A 22,378-nucleotide genomic window follows, 5' to 3' on the forward strand; every position below is an offset into this window, starting at 1 on the left:
AAAATATCGTGTATAGGAGGAAGCCAAAACCAATGTCGATCAAGGTAGATCGATCACATCCAGATCGATTCCGATCGCGTCCTTGTCGAGAGAGATTTGATTGGCAGTGGGAATCCATCGTTTCCATACTTGACTTCATGTATAGTTGCTATTACAGGGCCTACAGTTCGGGACATAGAGTCAAACTTTCGTTTTATAGGCCTATACTGATGGTATTACGCGTGCATTGATACATAATAAAAGCATTTCCTTCCTTTGTACGTTAGCGTGGGGACGATTAGTGAAGTTCACCACGATAGTAATGAAAGGCTTGACCGTCAAAAGAAAGATGACCCTTTCCCAGGAACAATGAAAGCAGCGTCCAGCTGTCTTGAAAGACACCATCCTGGCGGAACAATACAAGAAGAATTGTATGGGCATAGTATTCGCGCTGTTACGTCACTGATAGGCAATCACGGGACGGATACACTGATTTGGTCTATCAACAAACATCAATTAGAAAAGCTATCTTTTTCGATTCTCTGATTAGATAGAATGATGTGGAATCGGGTTCTTTAGTGTGATCACTGTACAGGTAAGATTATATGCTTAACTAAGACTTGACTCATTTCAAAAGAGCGCGTACCCTATTATGTGATCCCCAAAATTCATAAAGAAAGGGGGAATGGAGTAGGGGATATAATAGGCTTCACCAAACATGCCAAATGGAGCAGCATCGCGCTGTCGACGATGCTTTTAACACATGTCCGAAATCATTAATTTTCCTTCAAAATATATGCAGCTGAGAGTGATAAATTTCACTAACATAAAAGTCTTAATCTCATTTCGTTCTGTCCCTTCTTTTTCATTAATAGAAACCATAATGATGAACGAGGATTCAAATCCTTAGGTTGTGGCATTTCTATTGCGTTTGACGGTTAAATTGCGGTATTGTGAAGGTTTCCAATTGACAGGACACATAATTCGCTGTAATTTAGATCAGCTGTAGAACGCGGGCATCCAATATTGATCATTATTTTAAGAAATATTTGTGAAAGGTCGTGAAGATATCTTACGATACTCAAATTTACATAATCATACTACCAAATACCCAACGTCGAAGAGCTCTGCAAACTTCATAGTTGTGTTGATGATATTAAGCGATGGTCTCGCGATAATCATTTGAAATTGAATTCTGATAAATCAGAATTGTCAGGCGGGCTAGTTTTCTCACAAAAAATTATCTTCCAGTCCGTCAGAGATCTAGGAGTTATGGTAGATAAGCATCTGAACTTTAAAAAACAACAACAAACGAACAAATGAAATAACACACACATTAAGAACTCATGTCGTTCTGCTGCTTCAGGGGTATTTGTAAAAATACATTATTAATATCCGTAAGTTATCGGAGCTGTCTTCCACCGAACGTCTAATTCACGCATTTGTTACTTCTCATCTTGACTACTGCAATTTCCTTCTTGTTGGTCTCCCTGCTTCGAGTATTGCACCAAATTCAAAATTCAAAATACAGCTGCAAGGCTTGTAACCCTGACAAAAACATCTGACCAAATTAATTCAGTTATCCAATCCCTCCACTGGCTCCCCATACATCAACTATCACCTTTAAAATCATCCTTATCGTTTACAAGACAAATATTATGGATTAATCTTACCTCCCTTCCGCTCCTCCACTTCAGCCTGTTCTCTCTCTTCTCTCCAATTATCACGTGGTCCCGCACATACCCGCTATGGTGATATATGACCTTTTCTGTATTTCCCCACCCCTTTGGAATAAACTCCCTCTCTATATTCGTATAGCTGAAAGTGTCCATATGTTCAAATCATTGTTGAAAACTTGTCTGCTTACTCAATCCTAATCTTGTTGTTGTTATTGTTGTTGCTGTTATGTACATAATGCTGTATCTTAATTATACCTCAATATTTTTAATGTATATATCGGGCATCCTTTCTCTTTATAAGATTATTGGTGCTGTTCGTTATTCCCAGGTTCGGTATTCCGAAGGGTCATTAATCTGAAACGCACAAATTTCCTATACCGAGGTTCGTTAATCCGAAAATGAAAAAGGGTTCGTTAATCCGAACATTGCGTTATTCCGACGGGTCGTTATTCCGGAGATTCGTTAGATTGAAAATGAAATTCGGAATAACGAAGCTTCGGAAAAATGAATCTTCGGACTAAAGAGTCTTGTGAATAACGAACCTTCGGAATAATGAGCTGTTACCAAGATTATTGGGCAATGGCAGGTTGATGTGCGATGCGTTGTAATGTGCTGGATTGTAAGCAAAAGTAAATATGTTATTTTTTCTTAATTGATCAACTTCATGTACATTAAAGTGTAGAGAGTTATATACGCCTACGCATGATCATCTTGATCTCAGTGGCCTCAAAATATAATTTAGAAGACATCCCAGTGCAGCTGTAACAAATCTGTTAATCCAAAAATTACACGAAGGTTCGTCATTCAAAAAGGCGAATTATCTATCTATGCCGAAAAATAATCGTATGGCTCATCCTGCATGATTTAGAAAATGAAATAAAGTCTCATCCACAGTTACAAAATAAGGAGATGCAGTTGAAAATAAAACAAAATGACCGGATTTCACAGCACACTCACCCGAAAGAGGAATACGTATATCACACACGAAACCGCTTTCATCAATATTGGAGCATTGTACTATACATGGTGAATGTATGCTTTGCGTAAATCCAGTTTCCGAACACAAAAGCTATACTCTTGATAGCTTAGTCAGGGGAGCACAATTGACTGAAAAAAAAAAATCATATCAATGAGATACTTCAACAGACTAACCACAGGCCTGCTTCTTAACTCTTTATGTGCCATGGTGGAAACACCCTGTGTGCCACGTTATTTTGAGACACGAAGGTAGTCATGCTTTGAGAAAGAATACTGTTTTTCCAATTTGTATAACTTCTACAAATTTCTGTTAAGATGGGCGTAATAGTAGGTAAAGTTAAAGAGGAATGCCAAGCTTTGTTTCGATATAAATTGTATGCCGACTCTATTTTCATTTTTTTTTTAATGACCAGTTGCTACATTACTATAAAGGCATGACTTTTGCACATTAAACCGTGACAGAAACATAGAATGTACGAGTAAATCTAGTTGGGAACATCGCTTGATAGTCGTTCACCACATAGAATGCAAGTATGTTAGTATGAGAGGAACAAAAGCACGAGAAACGCTTTCATTGTGCCGCGGGATTAGCAGTAATTAGCGGTTTATTGATCCGTCTTGGCGGCTTTGTTTGTTGAGCAGAATATGCGAAGTTGGCACGCCGTCGACTGAGTCGGAGGTGCGAACGTGGCACATTAAGAGTTAAAGAGTTAGTATTGATATTATACACTCGATTTATTTAGTGCTCCACTGTGAATCGAGCGTAAAAATACAGTTTTGGTTATTGCTGAAAGCAAAACAGAAGAACACTTTGAATCGCAGCGTTTATGATTATATCATTATGCTTTACTTTAATGTAGCTTGTAGATATATGCATAGTACCTCCCGTGTCCGAGGCACTCGGATAGAGGTCATGAACTTCATGTCCAGTTTTATCATTTTTAGTATGTCAGTGTAGTTCATTCTTTTAATGCTAGATTTCATCAGCCCCCCCCCCCCCCATGCTGAGTCTGATTATCAATACCCGCCTTCACGATGTGCAAAATAGCGCGTTACTGAACATGCTCCAATACTCTCGGTTTTTTTTTTTTCCAACTTCTCAGACAAAAGAGTGTGCACGCGAGGATTGTACACTTTTTGGTTCAGACGCTCCAGCCACCCTCGGAAAGTTGAGGTTTTTTTTTTTGCAACCGTTCACACGTACAGAAAATAACCCGCTAATTGCCAATCGATGAAACTATTGTTCTTGTGCCTCACAGTGGTGTGGAGAGCACGCTGTTGTTAATGATGGGAATAAAAGAACTCAATCAAGTTTCTAAACCCGACCGTTCAAGTACTGCCGGGGCAAATACCGCGCTCATTCAGAAATACATGTATCAGCAAGATTTCTGAGGTTATGCATCGCGCTACAGGTTCGCACTAATTTTCTGTTGTGTGTGTGTGTGTGTGTGTGTGTGTGTCCACATGTGCAAAAGACTGGAGTTTGCTAAAGGGTAACAAAAATTGAGTTCTGTAACATGCTAATTTGTGTACGTGTGAACCCCCGATTACAGGTATGTTGTAAGACTTTTGTTGGACTTTCCTACAAAAGGAGGTTTGATTCTAGCCTGCTCGCTTGCTGTGTTCTATCATTTATTTTGCAGTAACGTGTCTGTTTGTATTGCTGGTATGCCATACGGAATATTGTACCATGAATCCACCTTCCTGGGGACCGTTTCATGAAACTTGTTGTCAGTGATTTACACTGACAACTGTTAAAAGCTACTGAAATCCTTGCGTCTGATTGGCTGATGGCAAATTTGTCGGTGAAAACCTCCGACGAACTCGTTGATGAAACGCCCCCCCCCCCCCCCGTTGATCTACTTTGCGATTCGTTTGCTTTGTATACGCCCTTGAACGGGTGGCGTTTTTTTTCCTCTCTCTCTCTCTCTCTCTCTCTCTCTCTCTCTCTCTCTCTCATGTCATGATGATGATAGTCGTGTATTGAATGTTATAGGATATGACTACAAAACTGATCTGAATAGCAATGGTGATGACAATTACTACTGCTGGCATAAGTGACAGCTAAATGAACAGATGTTTCCTTGTTCTGATTTCACCTCTCCCTCATTTCTCACTCTTGTTTGCCCCCTCCCATGAATGATAAAAAACAACAACAACAACAACAACAACAGACTTAACCGCACAACAAGTCAGATAAATGCGTGCTGGCAACCAATAGACCTACGTGACACGTATCTTTTAGGTTGAAACTAACTTAATGGCCACGACAAATCATATCAGAGGAAATAATGGCAGAAGAAAAAAACTGACAACCCTTCTAGTATAAATTTCTGCGAAAACAGGTGGCCCCCCCCCAAAAAAAAAAAAAAAAAAAAATGCGCGCACTGCAACTATTTCAGGTTATAAGCAGTCTGTAAACCGACCGAACGGCATAATTCTATTAAAATGTCGCCTTATCTTGGCTTCTTTAACAGTAAAAAAAACCACACGTTGAACAGTATTGGTGTATTACACATTAATGTTAACACTAAAACAAAACAAAGGGGTTATTCGTCGCTTCATACTTACAATCATATCACGTGTCAAAAAAATAATGATGATATAAAAAAGGTCCCGAATGCCGAAGAAAATATCGCTTTCCTAGATGCCGCTGCAACAAGCTGAAGTTTATAGTGTAAGAGCTATACCTACCCAATTACACAACAGTAGGCCTACATAATATCATGGCAACATATATTGAAACTTCTTTCGATCTCACGCTCATAAAATCTGCGTACCACTGCGTGTGAAAATTAGAATGAACATCACGGACATATCAACTGAGAAGTTCCTCTAGATACTTCTTCCCGACTTGGCGATCATCAAACAGTAAAAGACGTGACTATTAATTTATTTGTATCGAATGTAAACTGTTTACTGTAAACGAAAAAAAAAAAACTATACAGAGTGCCTCCTCCGTTTATTGTCTTTGCCGTAACCATGGAGCTACTACGAAACCAAACAAGAAGCACGCATGGACGGCGCGTTTCATTGAACTTGATAACCACGTGTTTCGCACTTCGGCACATATTGCACTGCGCGAAACGTAGCGATTACCGTACTTGTGGCGGACATACTGACTTTGGTCAAGGAATGAAAATGGAATACATTAAGAAAAATATTATGATATTGAAATACCGACATCATGAAAATGTTTGGAAACAACGAATGATTATGGAGTATAGAAATGAAAATGCCAAACAAAGATTTTCATTCGCTCATAGGGAAGCTCTCTAGAAGAGCTGAAAGCATCTCCCCTCGTGTGGCAGTATAAATTTCCCCAACAAGCTGAGATTAGTGAGGTGTACACCAGGGCTCGACACTAACGGTGGCTCGGTGGACCGGGGCCACCAAAAACGCACGTCGGGCCACCAAAAAAGTCGGATGTTTGCCTTTACTTTTGGAAATGGACAGCGGTAACAGTCGACTCCGTATAAGATGCTAAAATAAATGTCAGATGTTGTTTTTATTTTTGGAAATGAATAACGGTAATATTCGACTCCGTACGGTACTAAAATAAATGTCGGATGTTTGCTTATATATACCAAGGATGCTTATACTTTTCGATTTGAATAACGGTAAGATTCAGCTCCGTACGGTGCTAAAATTAATGTCAGAAATTCGATTTTGCGTTCGGAAATGAATAACAGTAATATTCGACTCCGTACGGTGATTAAATAAATATCGCATGTTTGCTTTGACGTTCGGAAATGACTACTAATGATATACAACTCCGTACGATGATAAAATAAATGCCGGGTATTTGCTTGTGCGTTCGAAAGTAAATAGCAATAACATTCAGCTCTGAAAGATGTTAATATAAGTGTCGGAAATTTGCTTTGACGTTCGGAAATGAATAACAATGATATTTAACTCCGTACGTTGATAAAATAAATGCCGGATGTTTTCTTTCAAGCTCTGGATTTGTGGAAAGATAATAATGTACGTTCATTACTTTTTTTTTCATGATTCATTCAAGAATTTCGGGAGTCTGACAGCCATCGGATCTCGTTCCGATGTTTTTGTATTGTTTACAGACAAGTATGGCAAACATGAGAGCGAGGCTTCACAGAAGATGAATTACCCTGGTGGCAATCATTGAACGACAATTTCAATTCAATGGGCAATCGTCGGGACCACTCGCGATGTTAGAAAAAATAAACACCTCAGCATCGAGCAATTTCTATTATTGAATGAGCAATCGTCGGGACGATGTGCGACGTTTCAAACTCATACCAAACGGTGATTTAAGTTCAATGGGCAAGCGTAGGGACGATGCGTGACGCTTTAACAATTACTAAACGCGTCTCTGACCAGTGATTCAAGTTGAATGGACAATCGTCGGGACGATAAGTGCGACGTTTGAACAATTATGGATAAACAAACTCGCCACGGAACGGTGATTTAAATTCAATGGTCAATCGTCGGGACGATGAGCGACGCGAAACCATCACCAAAACCTTTACAAAACGGTTAGTCAAGTTGAATACGCAGTCGTCGGGGACGATGTGCGACGTTTGAACAATCACTGAAACGCTTCGCCGATCGACAAAAGACCTCCTTAATTGATTAGTCGCGACGAAAAGAGACGACTTCGTTCCGACTCGTCGGAACCATCTTTTGTTGATATTTATAATGAGCCAAAAAGAGCGCAGTAATGAGCACATGAGGCCCAAAATTTGGATCGTCGGGGACGATTGGCGACGATCTTTTGTCTCATATCGTCGCGACGAAGATATCTCCCTAACACAGTTTTTCTGTTGTGCCTTAAGGTTTTTCAAAGTATTGTTTCTCTGTTCAAAAACCACAATAAATTCAACAAATCTATACATGAAGTTGTCCATTTATGTACTACATGATATGAAATTATCAATATCATCTAGAATGTCTCTTTAATTACCTTCCAAATTGAGGTTGTGTTGGATCCACTTAATTCAATACAGTACTCTCCGCATAATCGGCTAGGCTCGGGTAGAGCGTTTCTTACCCGATTAAAGCGGAGTACCCGATTAACAGAAGAACACGTCTCATTCACAATTGACACACACAATGTGTGTGTACATGCATTGTACACTGCACCAAACAACTACACGGTATGCTTAACACGTGTGCTTGCACGGCACATCATTCATGCCTTACACTTGCTCAGTCACAAGCGATAATTTATACTCTTTTTATGGACAAATATGTCTTCAGAAAACGTCGTCGTTTGACAATGGACTCCTAGCTAACACGCAGGCGTTTTCTGAAATGAACACGTTTCCTTGTGTGCACTAGTCACGTAGGACATCGGGTTGCTTTTCGAGAAGTGGCTAGGGAAAAGCAAAATTATGGAGCTGGTGCATGGCCTCATTTTCGTTGCAAACTTAACTCGTAATGGTGAATGTTGTTGCGGAGCAAGGGAGGAGCGCAGGTATGTTCCACTCCTGTCTGTCTAAGTTTATATGCAATTGTGAGTGCCAGCTACATGTGTAATGTCGTTTACGTGTGGCAAGTCGGACTGGCACATGTGTTTTCATGTGTAATCACTCCCCAAATGATCGGTCTTCTTTGCAAATTAAGCAGAGAATGCGATTAGCCATGGAAATTTTGACATCCATGATTTCTTAAAGTGTTATATCTGCGACAAAATGTGCGTAGAAATTAGAATAGAAGAGAATTTTTACCCATTTATGCGGAGAGGCAACCCGATTATCACTTAATTTTAATGTGCATTGGAACTGATTTTGACATTACTACCCACTTAAATGGTGACCCGATTAAGCGATACCCGATTACGCGGAGAGTGTTGTATATATTTTTGATAATAGAATTTGAGTGACAATCGTTTAACAGTCGGTAATACATTTCTGTACTTTTCATATCTAGTGGGGGGCGCAAGGGATTTTTGGTTCAAATTTTTCCAAAAGCACCAAAATTTAGCACACATGTAGCCCAAACCATACTATTTCGATTTTTGATGGGCGCCAAGAAGGGCGCCCTCTGGGGCGGCCATATTGGCAAAATCCAATATGGCCGCCATATAGGTTTAAAGGTCACTTGCATTTGAAAACATAAAAGCGTTACAATCATTTAAAAAGTCAGGTTAAGAGGTTTTCTGGGTCAAGGAATTCGAATCTGAAATTGTTTTTATGGTCTGAAGTCAAATTTTCCTTATAAGGTCACCTTAAGGTCATTTATATATATAGGGGTCAAGCCATTGTATTCATAACAGTTTATAGAAAAAATGGCTTGCCCATGGTCAATATTCCAGGAATGCCAGCCTTAGTAATAGAATTGCAGTTGTCGACGGCTGAAAGAAGGCGTATTTCTTGTGAAGGGCGCCCTCCGGGGCGGCATATTTGCTAAATCCAATATGGCTGCCACCTACGTTTAAAGACCAGTCCACAACAAAAAACCTTTAAAGTGTTACAATAATTTGAAAAGTCACCTTTAGAGGTTTTATTGGTCAAGGAATTCGATTCTGAAGTTGTTTTATGGTCTGATGTCAACTTTTCCTTGTAAGGTCTCCCTAAAGGTCATTTGGGGTCAAGCCATAATATTCAGAATTAGAAAATGGCTAGCCTATAGTCAATATAGGAGGAATGCCAGCCCTGCTAATAGAATTGCAGTTGTTGAGGCAGGGCTGTGGGAGAGGGAGAGGTGGGCTTTCTCACGAGTAACATCAATATATCTGCTTTCGTGTTAAGATTTCAAACACGAGGTATACACTCATGATTTATAATAAGAACCCCTTTCTGACAGTAATTAGGCTTAAGGGATCTTACTCAGATCCTTATATCAAAATCAAATTTGAAGACTTCAATTTCGTTTTTAATGATTACTTACGGTAATTTTGTTTCTGCATCATTTCAATTATGGCCTGTTATAGTATGGCTACACAAGCTTTTAAGTGAGGTTCTGTCCGAAGCTATGGAATATCATAATTCATGTCACAATCATTCCATTGATTATTTTTACATTACAGGCGCTAAGAGGAAATGTCCTCACTGACTGGTCATATTTGCGGAATTCATTATATTTGCATTTGCCTTAATGACAGCCAAAAGAGCTGGTTAGAATTATGGGTAATGCCCTTTAAAAGAGTTTTCAAGATTTGATTGTTGGATTATCATTTTCATCTTCATCTGCAAGGAATGCAATAAGAATATGAGAAGTAGATTCCTATTGCTACCTAATATATTCATCGTTTAGCAATAAGGGGGGGGGGGGGGTGGGCTTCTCTCCATATTACCAGCGTCCTTGACGTTGCCACTACAAAGAGAAGTGTTTTTATTTCTCTGTTGCAGTTCAGGGATCCTCAATCACAATAGATATTCATACTTCAGATTTAAATTCAATGGAATAATAATTATGAAGATCACTGCTAATCTGTATGAAAAAAATAAAAAAAAAAATCTGTCGTGTTTAAGAGAGTTTTTAGTACATTAGGTTGGCATCAATTTGCTATTTTCGAACTTGTGTAAGAAAGTTCGATTCTAAAATCCTTATAGGAAATTAATGTGCCTCCGCAGCTCAATATGCCGTTCAAAGAACATGACGGTCCTGGTGACGCCATGTAGGGAACAATCATATTTCACAGGTGCCACAGTTGTTTGTTTGTTTGTTTGTTTGTTCATATCCATCTGAGATGATGGCTGGATAGCCCATATTCAGCTACGTTAAGCTGGTCTTGCATGGGGTCCAGTTGGATGTGAGGTGGGACCACTTCACCGGGTAAACCCTATTAAGCCCAAGCTATTTTGACCCCTTCCAGGCCCGGGGGGGGGGGCACATTGTGCCCCCCCCCCCCCCTATATAACTTCTTTATCATATGATGTATGACCGTCATATTTGGCACATGGGTAGGGCAACTCATACTCTACATGACCTGACATTTGAAATTTCTCAAGGTCATCCACTGAGGGCGCTATTTACCAAAATATAAAGAAATACATAGGAAATATGCTAAAATCATGTTTTTTTCTTTTTATTTCTTTATCCCCAGTATGTATGTTTTTATTTTATATCAATCATTTTCATATTTACCATAAAGGAAAAGCAAGTCAACCTTCACTATTTGTAACGGTTGACATTTCTCAAGGTCAACATGTGGGGGCGCTATTCATTACAATATAAAGAAATATATGAAACCTATGATGTATTGCTTGGAATGGGTACATATATTGGTATCACATTTCATATTTCCAAAATATTGAAATTTTGAGTTTTCAGATTTATAATATGATAAACAAATCATATTACAGGCAAAGCTTGTGTGAAAATAATTCAAAATAAAAGGGCAGTCTTTGAAAAATGCTGTATTTTCGATTATTTCTATTGTATCTATTGTTTGATGCCTATGTCGTATGAACATAAAGGAAATAATAAGAAGAGCATTTCATGGTAATTCACAACCATTATTACTTCACATTTGGTCCTTCAGCAAATTACAGCCAAGAAAACCCCCATTTCATCCATTACTATACTGTTAACTGAAATTGGAACAGAAAATCACGCAAAATCTGACGAACATGGTTGTCAGTTTACGGTTGCCATGGCAACCAGCAATATCAGACGTAGCTGAATTATATATCAAAATTTTTGCAATAAGATTTTAGGAAAAGTCACCAAATTTGGTTGAAATCGAGTAAAGGATGTGGGAGTGGCAAACGAAAATATGGTAGGGGGCACAATGTGCCCCCCCCCCCCCCCCTTGGGCTTTATAGGGTTAAACACCCTGCTCTTTGCGATGAATGAATGAAGCGGGATCTTTTACGTGCATGAGTTGTGACTTTCTCATACACAGGACCTCCATTTTATGTCCTATCCGAGGGACAGACTGTTTTGCCTCTTGTTAGAGGGAACGGTATGCTTACACACAACATTGCTCAGTCCAGACTCGGGTTCGAACCCGGGCCGCATGATCATGGCAGACGCGCTACCGACTGAGCCAACTCACCGCCCATAGTGACACCAGTAACAGGGTACAGATTAGATATGCTATAGTACAACTTTCATGACACCTTCTAGGGTCTATTAAGATTCTATCCAAAGTGCTTGGACGCAAATTGGTATGATATCACAAGACTTTATAAGTTGGTATCTCGTTGGTCTGAAGACTATAGGTTGCAACTCTATACTCTCCGCAACATCTCTACGACGCACGTCTCCTGGAGACGAGCTCAATCTCCAAGATTCGCAGGAGAATCAAACATTTCCGGTTTTTGCAGAGACTATTTCCATCTTCCAGCTTGTCTCCGAGACGTCTCTGCGAAGTCTCCATCACTGTGGCCATGTCGTGGGGACTAAATTTGTCTGCAACATCTTCAAGATGTCCCCGCACCTTGCGGAGACCGTAATAACATAATGGCGACGAAAGGGAGAAGTCGCTAAGAAAAGACGTCTCTGATAAGTCCCTGCGACTGCAAAAGCCGTGCCAACATCCCCGTGACTTCCAAGCAAATAAGTTGTCCCTTTGTTTGTAGACGTCTTGGACGTCGCCCTGGAAATTGCGTTAGTTGTGACAGCGAAAATAATTTCTTCGAGACGCTGGCATTGCGGTAATGTCTCCTCCTGTCAGATAGGCCCTCGATCCCCCTCCCTCCCACTTTAAGTTTGCACTTTGCAGCAATATCAAACTACTGACTATGGCTCGTCTGACACCTGCTCTGCATTGTGCATTTTCACTTTCATTCATTCATTCATTCAATTAATTTTTTTTTCCATTTCCATGTTTTCCACCTCCCAATGCACGCCTTCAAACAGCTGTGGTGCAGAAGAATGAAATTTTGTACTGAAGCATTGCGGAGAGTGGCTGATAGTACTAGTAATTGCCATGTACCTGTGCCATCCTTCCTCCAACTCCACTCCCTGAAGTCAGGGATCACATCAGATAGGGTGGTTTCTGATGATCTGCTCCCACTTTATGACGAGATGATGCCTACCCTCGTTGACGCAGGCTGCCCCATAAACCTTGTTGCTCATCAGTCCTTGCTGGACATGAGCACGATTATTAAAGTACTGGGTATATAGTTAATGTGTCAGTGAGCTCTGGTTTGCTGACCCATACTACTTAGGCATTTTGCATGCCACATCAAAGCAAGTCTGAAGTAATGTCGCACCCTGTCAGTGCCCGATGTTGGGCTCTGGAAGAGAGGTATGCTGTACAGGAAAGAGCTGAAAAGGCCTTTATCTTTTCAATATCACGACCCACCCGTAACTCCCTCAGATCAAAGGAATTAAAAAAAGCACACTACCGAAAATGTGATGTTATGCTCATCCGTGCGATTGTATACTGTTTTCAGAAAATGCTTTCAGAAAACATTATGTCATCCTTTGTAAGGATATCGCATCTAAGTTGTTGGAAAGCTGAAGGGTTGTGAGATCTCAATTCCTGTTGGATATTTCCGTCTCGAATCAGGTGCTCAGGTTGAGTTGTCCGTCCCATTTCGTCGGGTGCCCGTGCATTGGCCGCTAACGCAATACAAATTGTATTGCGTTAGCGGCCAATGCACGGGCACCCGACGATTTATTCTTGGATATCTGTGCGCTGATAAACGAGGGCAGTTCTTTATTTTTCAATCTTAATTTTCAGGAAGCCGCTACGCTCTTCCAATCATAATTTGAGATTTGAGTGGTGCCATCACCATCTCTTGTCAGAGAACTGCACAGTGTTGCTGCGCAAAAATGTTAAGATTATTTTCTTCAGGATCAGTATCCCATGCATACAACATCAATAGGTGTTCAGTTTCCCTAGTCATTTGCGCTTTCAGTAAAGAAACGGTTTCGTTCGATAAAAAAGAGTATAAAAAAGATAAGAAAAACCCTTCAGCTGAATTATCTTCACCTACTCTAGACTTTGAATGATCGAATTTAGTTAACTGCCCCTAGAATACCGTTCTGACCTGGATTGAGGAGCTCGATTCCCCGAAAGCAAGGGAGAGCAGGCATACACCAATTTCAGCAGGAGGAGAGTCATATAAATTGCGTATGGCTTGCGGTCTAAAGACTGGTGTTCCGGCGCGGGTTCGAATCCCACTTATCTCATATCTAGCTGAGCAATGGTGTGTGTTGTCATATCGTCCCCTCTAGTAAAGGCACAACACTTTGCACCTCATCACTTAGATATAAAAAGTGGAAGTCCCTTGTGTGAAAGAATCACAAATCCAGACACATGAAAAGATCCCGAATCGGCATTCCGTTATCGGAAAACTCAAGGTCCATAAACCGGTAAAGTGCTCCATGCACCCCATCAGTACATACAACTGACCAGCTAGTTGCATACGGGCTATCCAGCTATCTCGTCAGAATAAAAAACGAAGACAAAATAAGATTAGGCGTGTTTATTACCCTCTTTGCCGTTGCACCCTGATTCGACATCTTGGAATTAGGATGGCGGCCGTATTTAAGCACGTATTTAAGCATATACTGTATATATTATATTATATATATATATATATATATATATATATATATATGTATATATATATATATATATATATATAAACAAAGAAGGGAAGAACTGACTAGAAACAATTGATACATAGTGAAAACTTTGAGCAAAGAAAATGAGAAAAGAAAACGAAACCGATTGAAGCCCGTTTTCTGTGCTCAAAATTTCAGTATATATATATATATATATATATATATATATATGTATATATACATCTGAAATATAATTTTTTCATTCATTTGTCATAGTCATTATTGATATGTAGGAGGATGGAACCGCTCTTGGCCCTAATTGACCATTGAAGGAGTATGGAAGAGATGACAAATGAGACAAAATAGGGGTACCAGTGAATTGCAATTGAATGCTCACAGACGTCATTTCGAAAAATGCACAAAATGCCTGATTTGACCCTTATTTTACCTTGAAAGTGACCTTGAGAGGTGATTAGTGACCTTGAATTGCAGAAATGACATTTAGAATCACATTCTCTAACCCCGTAAAATCTTCCACATGGGATTCATAACATTAATCAACCTTTTCAATTTGTAACTGCAGTTGACCTTTAACCCGGATGGCGGCCATATTGGATTCCACCAATATGGCGGCCCCAAGGGTTTTTAGTCTTGGCGCCCATCAAAAATCGAAAGGGACCTATGAGCCAAATTTGGTGCTTTTGGAAGAATCTGAACCAAACAGCCCATTTTGAGCCCTTACGCCCCCAACTAATCTATTAAAATCAACATCTAAACGCGCGTGTAACGCTATCCTGTATAACTTATTTCGTGTTTTTATTGATAACGAAATGACCTTTGTAATCCACGGTCTGCGAGGTTTCTTCTATATTTTTTTCATTCGTAAAAGGGGTAATATTCGTGTTATATAAAAGAAAGTTATTTATATTAAATACTTCCTACGAGCTGTTGACATCGGATTCTCCGAAATCATCATCCCAACACTCAACTGTCAAATCAGCAATTAATCTATCAATATTATGTTGTGTTTCTCTTAATATGATGTATTCACGCTTATGCTTGTTTCTGACACTATCAACCTTCTGAGAAATAACACAAATATGGAGATGGTCAGATACGTCAAAATATAAAATACCGCTGAAAATTTCTGACTCACTGACGATTTTGGTGATGAGACTCAGGTAGATTTTTGTAAAATGTGACCCTGCACCTCAAAACAAACAAAAAGTGGCCAGACATGAATTTTTAGTTAAGACCATATTCTGAAAGAGCAGACCTTAAGCTTTAAAATGATGTATAACTCAAATCAAATGGACTCTCCTAACCTATCTAAATATTGGAAAGAAAGCACAAACTCAGGAAAAGTGTGAACTGAGAAAAGAGGCTCTGAAGTACAGTGTCTATTCAAGCGCTTAATCTTTACCAAACCGTGCTGGCTGTGCGATGAATGGGACAAAAAAACAGGAAGTAAACCACCAGAGTAACAACAATGAAGGGATTATCAGATTAAAACAAAATTAAGCATGCGTCATTAACACATTCTGTCCATAATTAATGCCAACTTTCAAAGCAGTAGCCCTATCCTTTCAAAAGTTATTAGAGTTGAAAGTGAAGAGTGTGGACAAGGTTTTTCAGAAATGAAAAAGGGATTCTAAAGACACACGTAATCACACTATTCTACCAAAAATGTTCGAGATAAACTGCTAAAAAAAACACACTCTCCTGCCCGTTTCATGATACCAAATTTTAGCATAATGTAAAAGAAGACCCGCTCTTTCAGAAAATATGAAAAAGTCAAGTTCGGCTAGGTTGACCCATTTCACTTATTTTCAGTCCTCACGCAAAATCAGTGTGTGCGACTTTATGTTCGTTTTGAGGTGCACGGTCATAAATAGTAAAAAGTTCGTCTTTAACTTAACCTTGGGGCCTCTTTTAAACTATCACAGAGGTAATTCCTATATTTAGGTCCAACAAATGTTAATTATAGATTATGTAAAACTATAGTCCAAGTCAAAGGAAACTGAAATTCATCAGAATGACAAGTTGTGTCCCTTGTATGTATTTACGGAAGAAGCGGTTTCTCGCAGTTTGAAATGGGTGAAAATATGAGTTGCTCGGTATCTCTGATAGTATGTGAAATTAAATTATGCCAAAAAGAAAAACAGTCAAAATGATCACAAAGTGTTCCAAAAAATGGCGACAATCCGTGTGTGACCAAATTCACCTAGGGACCTACTCAGCAATTCTTTGCATTCATAAAGAGAAGTAATGTAACAGACCAATACAAGAACGGTTGAAAGGCTTGATGCTTTTTCTTTATTAAAATCATATGTATTTAAGTGTTGTGTGTGTATGTGTTTGTACACGCATGTATTATTTTTATGTACGTTTGTTTATCTCTTCGAACGTGATTACAAAGCTCAGGAAATAAGTGACACATTTCCTTAAATCAAGTCATCACAATGGTAAAAATTGTCTATGATAAAGATTCGTGTCGATGGGTAACCACACGGATTCAAGATTCAAGAAAGCTTTTATCCCGTCATAAATTAAATTTGAGGAAAACAAAAAAGAAGCCTCAATAGTAGAATACATCAGATTCTGGTAATAAGATTTTTAAGCCTCTGTCATTAGCTTAATCCCCCTGCCCATTTCAACTCCATTCATACACCACTGTACCTTCATGTGCTGCTGCCTTCGTCATGTTCTTCTTGAGGTCCATTGCAGCATTAAAACAGGCAAGGCAAACATAACATGTTGCATTAACGTATGTCCAAAAAGGGACGTAAATGAGGAACTTCGGACCAAGTGCCTTCCCTGCCAATGTGACATAAGTGATGAAAAACGCGAAGAAATAGCCGGCGAGTAAGAACCGATAGAGGGCGTACACGCAGATAGGTATTCGTGGCTGAAAGGAAAAAGATGAGTTCAGCTTCGATAAAAAGTGTTTTCAGTTATACTGTCCGGGAATGTTGTAGCTTGCTCTTAATCTGAGAGCAGGTGTTGGCAGTTGATTAAGAGATAGCACGACAGCGCCAGCGCTATAGCACCAAACTTGAAATCACCCAATATCAATGATATTATCAAGGAGGACTTTTAAAAAGGCAAGCTCGCTTTAATAGTACCTCCTTGATATTACATACCATATTAACCATTCGAGTGCCACATTATTACCTGTCCACTGGTTTGTCTGTGAAATTTGTGCCCTTGTGACTCATTGGCACTAAAAGAGTTAAAGTCTAAAGGGGAAATTTGTGAATACTAATACGTATGCGAAAGTTTATCTCATTTTCCTGATTGTTTGTTTGCTTGTTTGTTTGTTTGTTTGTTTGTTATGTTATGTTGTGTGTGTGTGTTGTCTTTTTATGGGAGTGACAGGTGACGAATGAGGAGGGTTTGAGAATAATACAATATATTAAATGCTGTCAATGAAAGCCTGAAGGCGGATTTCCCTTTTAAATCCCAATCTGACCTAAAAATTTGGCATTCTGATTTCGCTTTAATTAAAAGTACCACTAATAATTGAGTGTCTTTTTGATTGCAACTTTATTCATTATCAAGCTAAATCTAACAAACCAGGAAACAAATTCGGTGATTGAAATGAAGCTGCTGTTGTGCTATCTCCATGTCCATGATAAAAACGGAAAGAGGGAGAGGCGACTTGAGGTCCGCTTGGAAAGTTGAGAGCACATATAACATACACATACAACACACACACACATGTTATACAATGAACGAGTTGGATTTTTTTTTCTTCAAAATTTCACCAAAAATGCTGCGAAAATTAATATTTCATGTTCAAATATTCCAAAATTTCCCCTGCTCTGGCGGTGAAACGCCCATCACAAACTCACACGACTCACGGGTTCTGAGCTCTTCTAATCACGTAATCTAATGAAAGCAGTTTTAGAAAATCATGTCTTCGGTTGATGACGACAGTTGGTATCCGCTACAGTTGACAACCCTCAACCTGTAAAGTCATTATTGCTTGGTTATTCTTCTCCTGTCGTATGATGCAGTGTATACAACAGGATGGGAAATTAAAGTGCACAAAAAAAAATAAATAGATAAATAAAACTCGAACATGGGGTGAAACACTGCACTGAGCCCTGTTTTAACAGACCTTACCGCGACAACGCCACGACAACGTCCGGAGAACAAAATTCCTCCCCTCGGACAATAAGACCGCAAGAGAGAGCGAGGGGTACCGTTTTAAAAGACACACACCGAAATCTTTGCCAGGTAGGTTTCCACGAAGGGGGTGAGTCCAATGATGCGACTACCCCGCCCACTGGCCAGCGCGGCCTATCATATTTCTGCACATACAAAATGTGGTTACAATCAGGGAGGTGGTCTCAACTATACAAAGAGATCTGGGGGACGTTTCATCAACGAGTTCGTCGGAGGTTTTCACCGACAAATTTGCTATCAGCCAATCAGACGCAAGGATTTACACTGACAACTGCTTAAAGCTAATGAAATCCTTGCATCTAATTGGCTGATAGCAAATTTGTCGGTGAAAACTCCGACGAACTCGTTGATGAAATGCCCCCCCCAGAAGTTACAATCCATGCACGTGATCGAAGCGTCAATCATTCTCTGTCTGCAATGTTGCGCATGCGTGCTGAGTGTATCAAATGAATGTTACAACAGTTGCGATCTGAATGTTTGCCAAGGTATTAAATATCAGAGTAATGTCGGGAAATATCGGTAAGTTTTGTCAAATTCTACCCGGGGACCGTTTTAGCAGTCAAGGTTAAAAAAAAAAATTAAAAATCTGGGACGTTACCCAGACATTGTCGCGGTAACGCTAGTCTGAAAGACTTTGTTGAAATCGGGCTTGAGATGACTACAAGGCTCTATTAAAAAAATCGTTGTAGAACGGTAGCACCGATATTCTACAACAACCATGGCAACAATTAACAATAGTCCAACTACCATTACTATTGCTACCAATTATGACAGTAATGCTGTTACGATATTGCAATCGCATTAATTACAACAACAATGACAACAACAATCACTAACATTAAGATGCCAGTATAAATGATCAAGGAAGCTAAGAAAATCCACAACACTTCGGACTGCCTCCTCTATTCCAATCTCATTGCTAGTTATTTCAGTGAAGATTCCATGCGATGCACATAAGTAGGCATCTAAAAGACAAATGTAAGGTGTTGGCATTTTAGTATTTAATAGGCAAGTATACTTCCATAGTACCCATATCTTGCATCACAGGATTTTTTTGTTTGTTCGTTTGTTTGGTTGTTTTGTGGTGTTTTTTTTTTTCAGGCTATTGTGGTGAAAGTCAGCCAGTGCAGGGGATATAAAGACTTTTGAAAGTGACTCACCTTCTTCATTCTCAGTGAGAAAAAAAAGAAGAAGAATTGCAATTCCTCCCCTCCCTCATCTTTAAAATAGAACATAGAATTAAATCATTCAAAATTCACTTTGATAAACGGTTTGCAATATCTGTAATCACAATATACGATATGCGAGTGTCATTTATAGCAGTTTGAGGCACTGTGTCTTGCCACCCATATGCTAACAGATTGGCAGAGACTGTGTGGAATACATTGCCAGCCTATTCGGTAAAATCGTTACAAGCTATGCTTCCATGCACTGCCTGTCAAGGAACCATTCAGAAAAGCAACACAAATGTATTCATTCGGCCATTTAATGCACGATTTGGCATTTTAGTGTCATCGAAAGGTATAACACAACGCTCATGGTGATACAACTATTTACCTATAGTTACTTTTTTGTCTACATGTAGAGTGATGTCACTCTACACGTACCACCAATATACTTACTTGTTGTGTTGACACGTCTTTGAGTCGTCTGCAACAAAGTTTGAAGTCCGACCATTGCACGGAGTACCACTTTCTGCTCTCATCTTCATTATCCATGGTTGTCTGTACGGTAGGTGATGGTTCCTCCGAAACTGGACAACATGAATAGCAATTTTAAAAATCTTATTACTATAAAAGTAACGAGAGTTGCTCGAATATTTTTTTTCTGTTGCAGATTCTGTTACGAAAATAGTATGCAGGCAGTGCAAAAATGGTTGATTAAAAACAATTCTAATCATATCAATACGACTATTCGAAGGGTAGAGGAGGTTACACCCTTCCTGGTACATTACATTTTAGTGGTTTTATAAGGATAACAAACAAACAATCAAATGAAATAACATAGACAAATAAAAGGACACCTCTTTGCTGTAAGTACTCCTGATCGGATGTTTGCCGAAACTTTCGAACCAGGAGAAATAGGATGGATACGGCAGCTGGTATACCAATGACAAGTCCAATGATGAGACCGACATTATTACGTTTTCCTGAAATTTTAAAAGACACGGCAAAATCGCGTTATTCAGTCATTACATAACTATATAAGAAGGGGTGAAACAGTATCTCGATAATTTTACAGCATCAACACACTTTTGCGTAGTGCCAAAAACGTAGTTGACTACAAGGGTAAAACCGTTCTACACAAAAGTACATTGTTACTGGCCCTTGCCTTTACTCAGCGAAATTCATTAAAGCTTTTTTGAAAATATGCATTTTTATAGCAAAAAAAAAGACTTTTGATTGTGTAGTCAAGCAATTGCAACATTACTCAATACTGACCACTCAGATTAGACTTTCCCGTGACAAATCACATTCAAAACATTTGTTGAAGTATTCTTGTTTTTTCGTTGTGCATACTTTCTGGTAGTGAGGCCAGAATAATAGTTATGATAATTTTCATTCGTTATAATTCAGAATCACAAAACCAAGCAATTACTAACAAGTACAACAATATACTCACAACTGCCCACTTAGATTAGACTTCCCCGTGACAAATCAGATTCAAATCATTTGTTGAAGTATTTTTATTGTTTTGTTGTGCATACTTTCTGGTAGTGAGGCCAGAATGATATGATAATTACGACTCGTTATAATTCAGAACCACAAAATTGACAGCTTTTCACAAACCTGACATTTTACTTGTAGGCAGAAGAGTGATTTCTTTGGTCGACGTTCCATTCACTGCGTCACCGGTAGCTGTGCATACGAAGGTTTGCTCTGTCCCATGATTGGCTGATACAGTGATTTTCTCGAACCTCTCGTATGTGTCGTCAGATAGTGTTGTCTGTAGCGAAGCCAGGGATTGTAGTCTCTCTCCAGACGCATCGGTCCACATCATAGAAATGTCAGGCTTGAATCCACTCACGACACACGTAAGTGCAATGGAAGTAGCGTTGGATTGGGCTTGGTACGTACATCGGTTTTGACTGGACTGACTCCTGTTGACGCATTCCTCGATTATATGTCTTGATGCCATCGCTAGGGAAACAAGAAATTCTTAAGATGGCACAATCTTTATAATGAAAAATATATATATATATATACATATATATATATATATATATATATATTTCATGTTATATAATGTTATATATATTTTACTAAGTAAATATTTAAGGCAGTTTTTGATTGACTAAATTTCTTTCGTGGAAAGACAGTTATATAACTGTCATCTGGTTTGGCATTTTTACAAATACGGCTTGAATGTGAAAAAAAAGCATATACATCTATGTACTACTCCATATCTCATGTCGTGACCATCAGTTTTCGTACTTGCAAAATTCCATTTCTGTCTCTGCCATCTTCTTAAAAGAGTTATAACTATGGAGTTTCCGTATTATATTGGCTTAATGTTTCTCGTGATGTTGGTCAATGAGTGTTCTATATGCATGCCTTAACTGTAATATTGTATTTTATGGTATGGCCTCCAACACTCTCGTGTATATACAGGCATAACATCTCCAACAATATATAACACATTACTCTTGTAAAGGAAAGCTATTGCATTGTGGCAATGTTGACTTTTGCGAGCACAGACATTCCTCTTTCGCAGAACTGAGGATATCAAATGCAACTTATAATCAATAATATTAATATTATTCTTGTTGATATACTTCTGTCTCGTTCACACAATGAACAATTCACACAATGAACAATGAATTGTTCATGTATTTCATGGCACTGATTTAGTTGAATAAAACCTTCCATCTTTCATTACTAGACGATAAGCACATATCGAACTCTCTACCTTGTTCAGACTACGATGCTAAGTACCGTGTACTCATTAGAGAAAGCTGTGAAAAGTTCGTTCCTTGTAAATATTAATGTTCGATAGGAAACAGAAACAGAAGCCCCGAAGCTGTGATTCCATTCGGACAGTTTCGAAAGGAGTATGATAGTCCATGATAGACACACCGACAACTCACGACTTAAGGTACAAAA

At 39.0% G+C, this 22,378-nt stretch overlaps 1 protein-coding gene across 1 annotated transcript; it reads right to left on the bottom strand.

Annotated features, from left to right (window-relative positions):
- Nucleotides 1–16,631: 16,631 nt before the first annotated feature.
- On the bottom strand, nucleotides 16,632–21,413 carry LOC139731452 (uncharacterized). The gene is made up of 4 exons (XM_071642335.1): nucleotides 21,065–21,413; nucleotides 20,299–20,424; nucleotides 19,898–20,028; nucleotides 16,632–16,992 (listed from the first exon to the last, which is right to left on the bottom strand). The coding sequence occupies exons 1-4, from the start codon at nucleotides 21,411–21,413 to the stop codon at nucleotides 16,738–16,740; spliced, it is 861 nt and encodes a 286-aa protein (XP_071498436.1). The 3' UTR covers nucleotides 16,632–16,737.
- Nucleotides 21,414–22,378: the final 965 nt, after the last annotated feature.

The sequence above is a fragment of the Diadema antillarum genome, unplaced genomic scaffold, assembly GCF_040938485.1.
Source record: "Diadema antillarum isolate AM-2024a unplaced genomic scaffold, OU_Dant_1.0 seq00000373_RagTag, whole genome shotgun sequence".
NCBI classification, from domain to species: Eukaryota; Metazoa; Echinodermata; class Echinoidea; order Diadematoida; family Diadematidae; genus Diadema; species Diadema antillarum.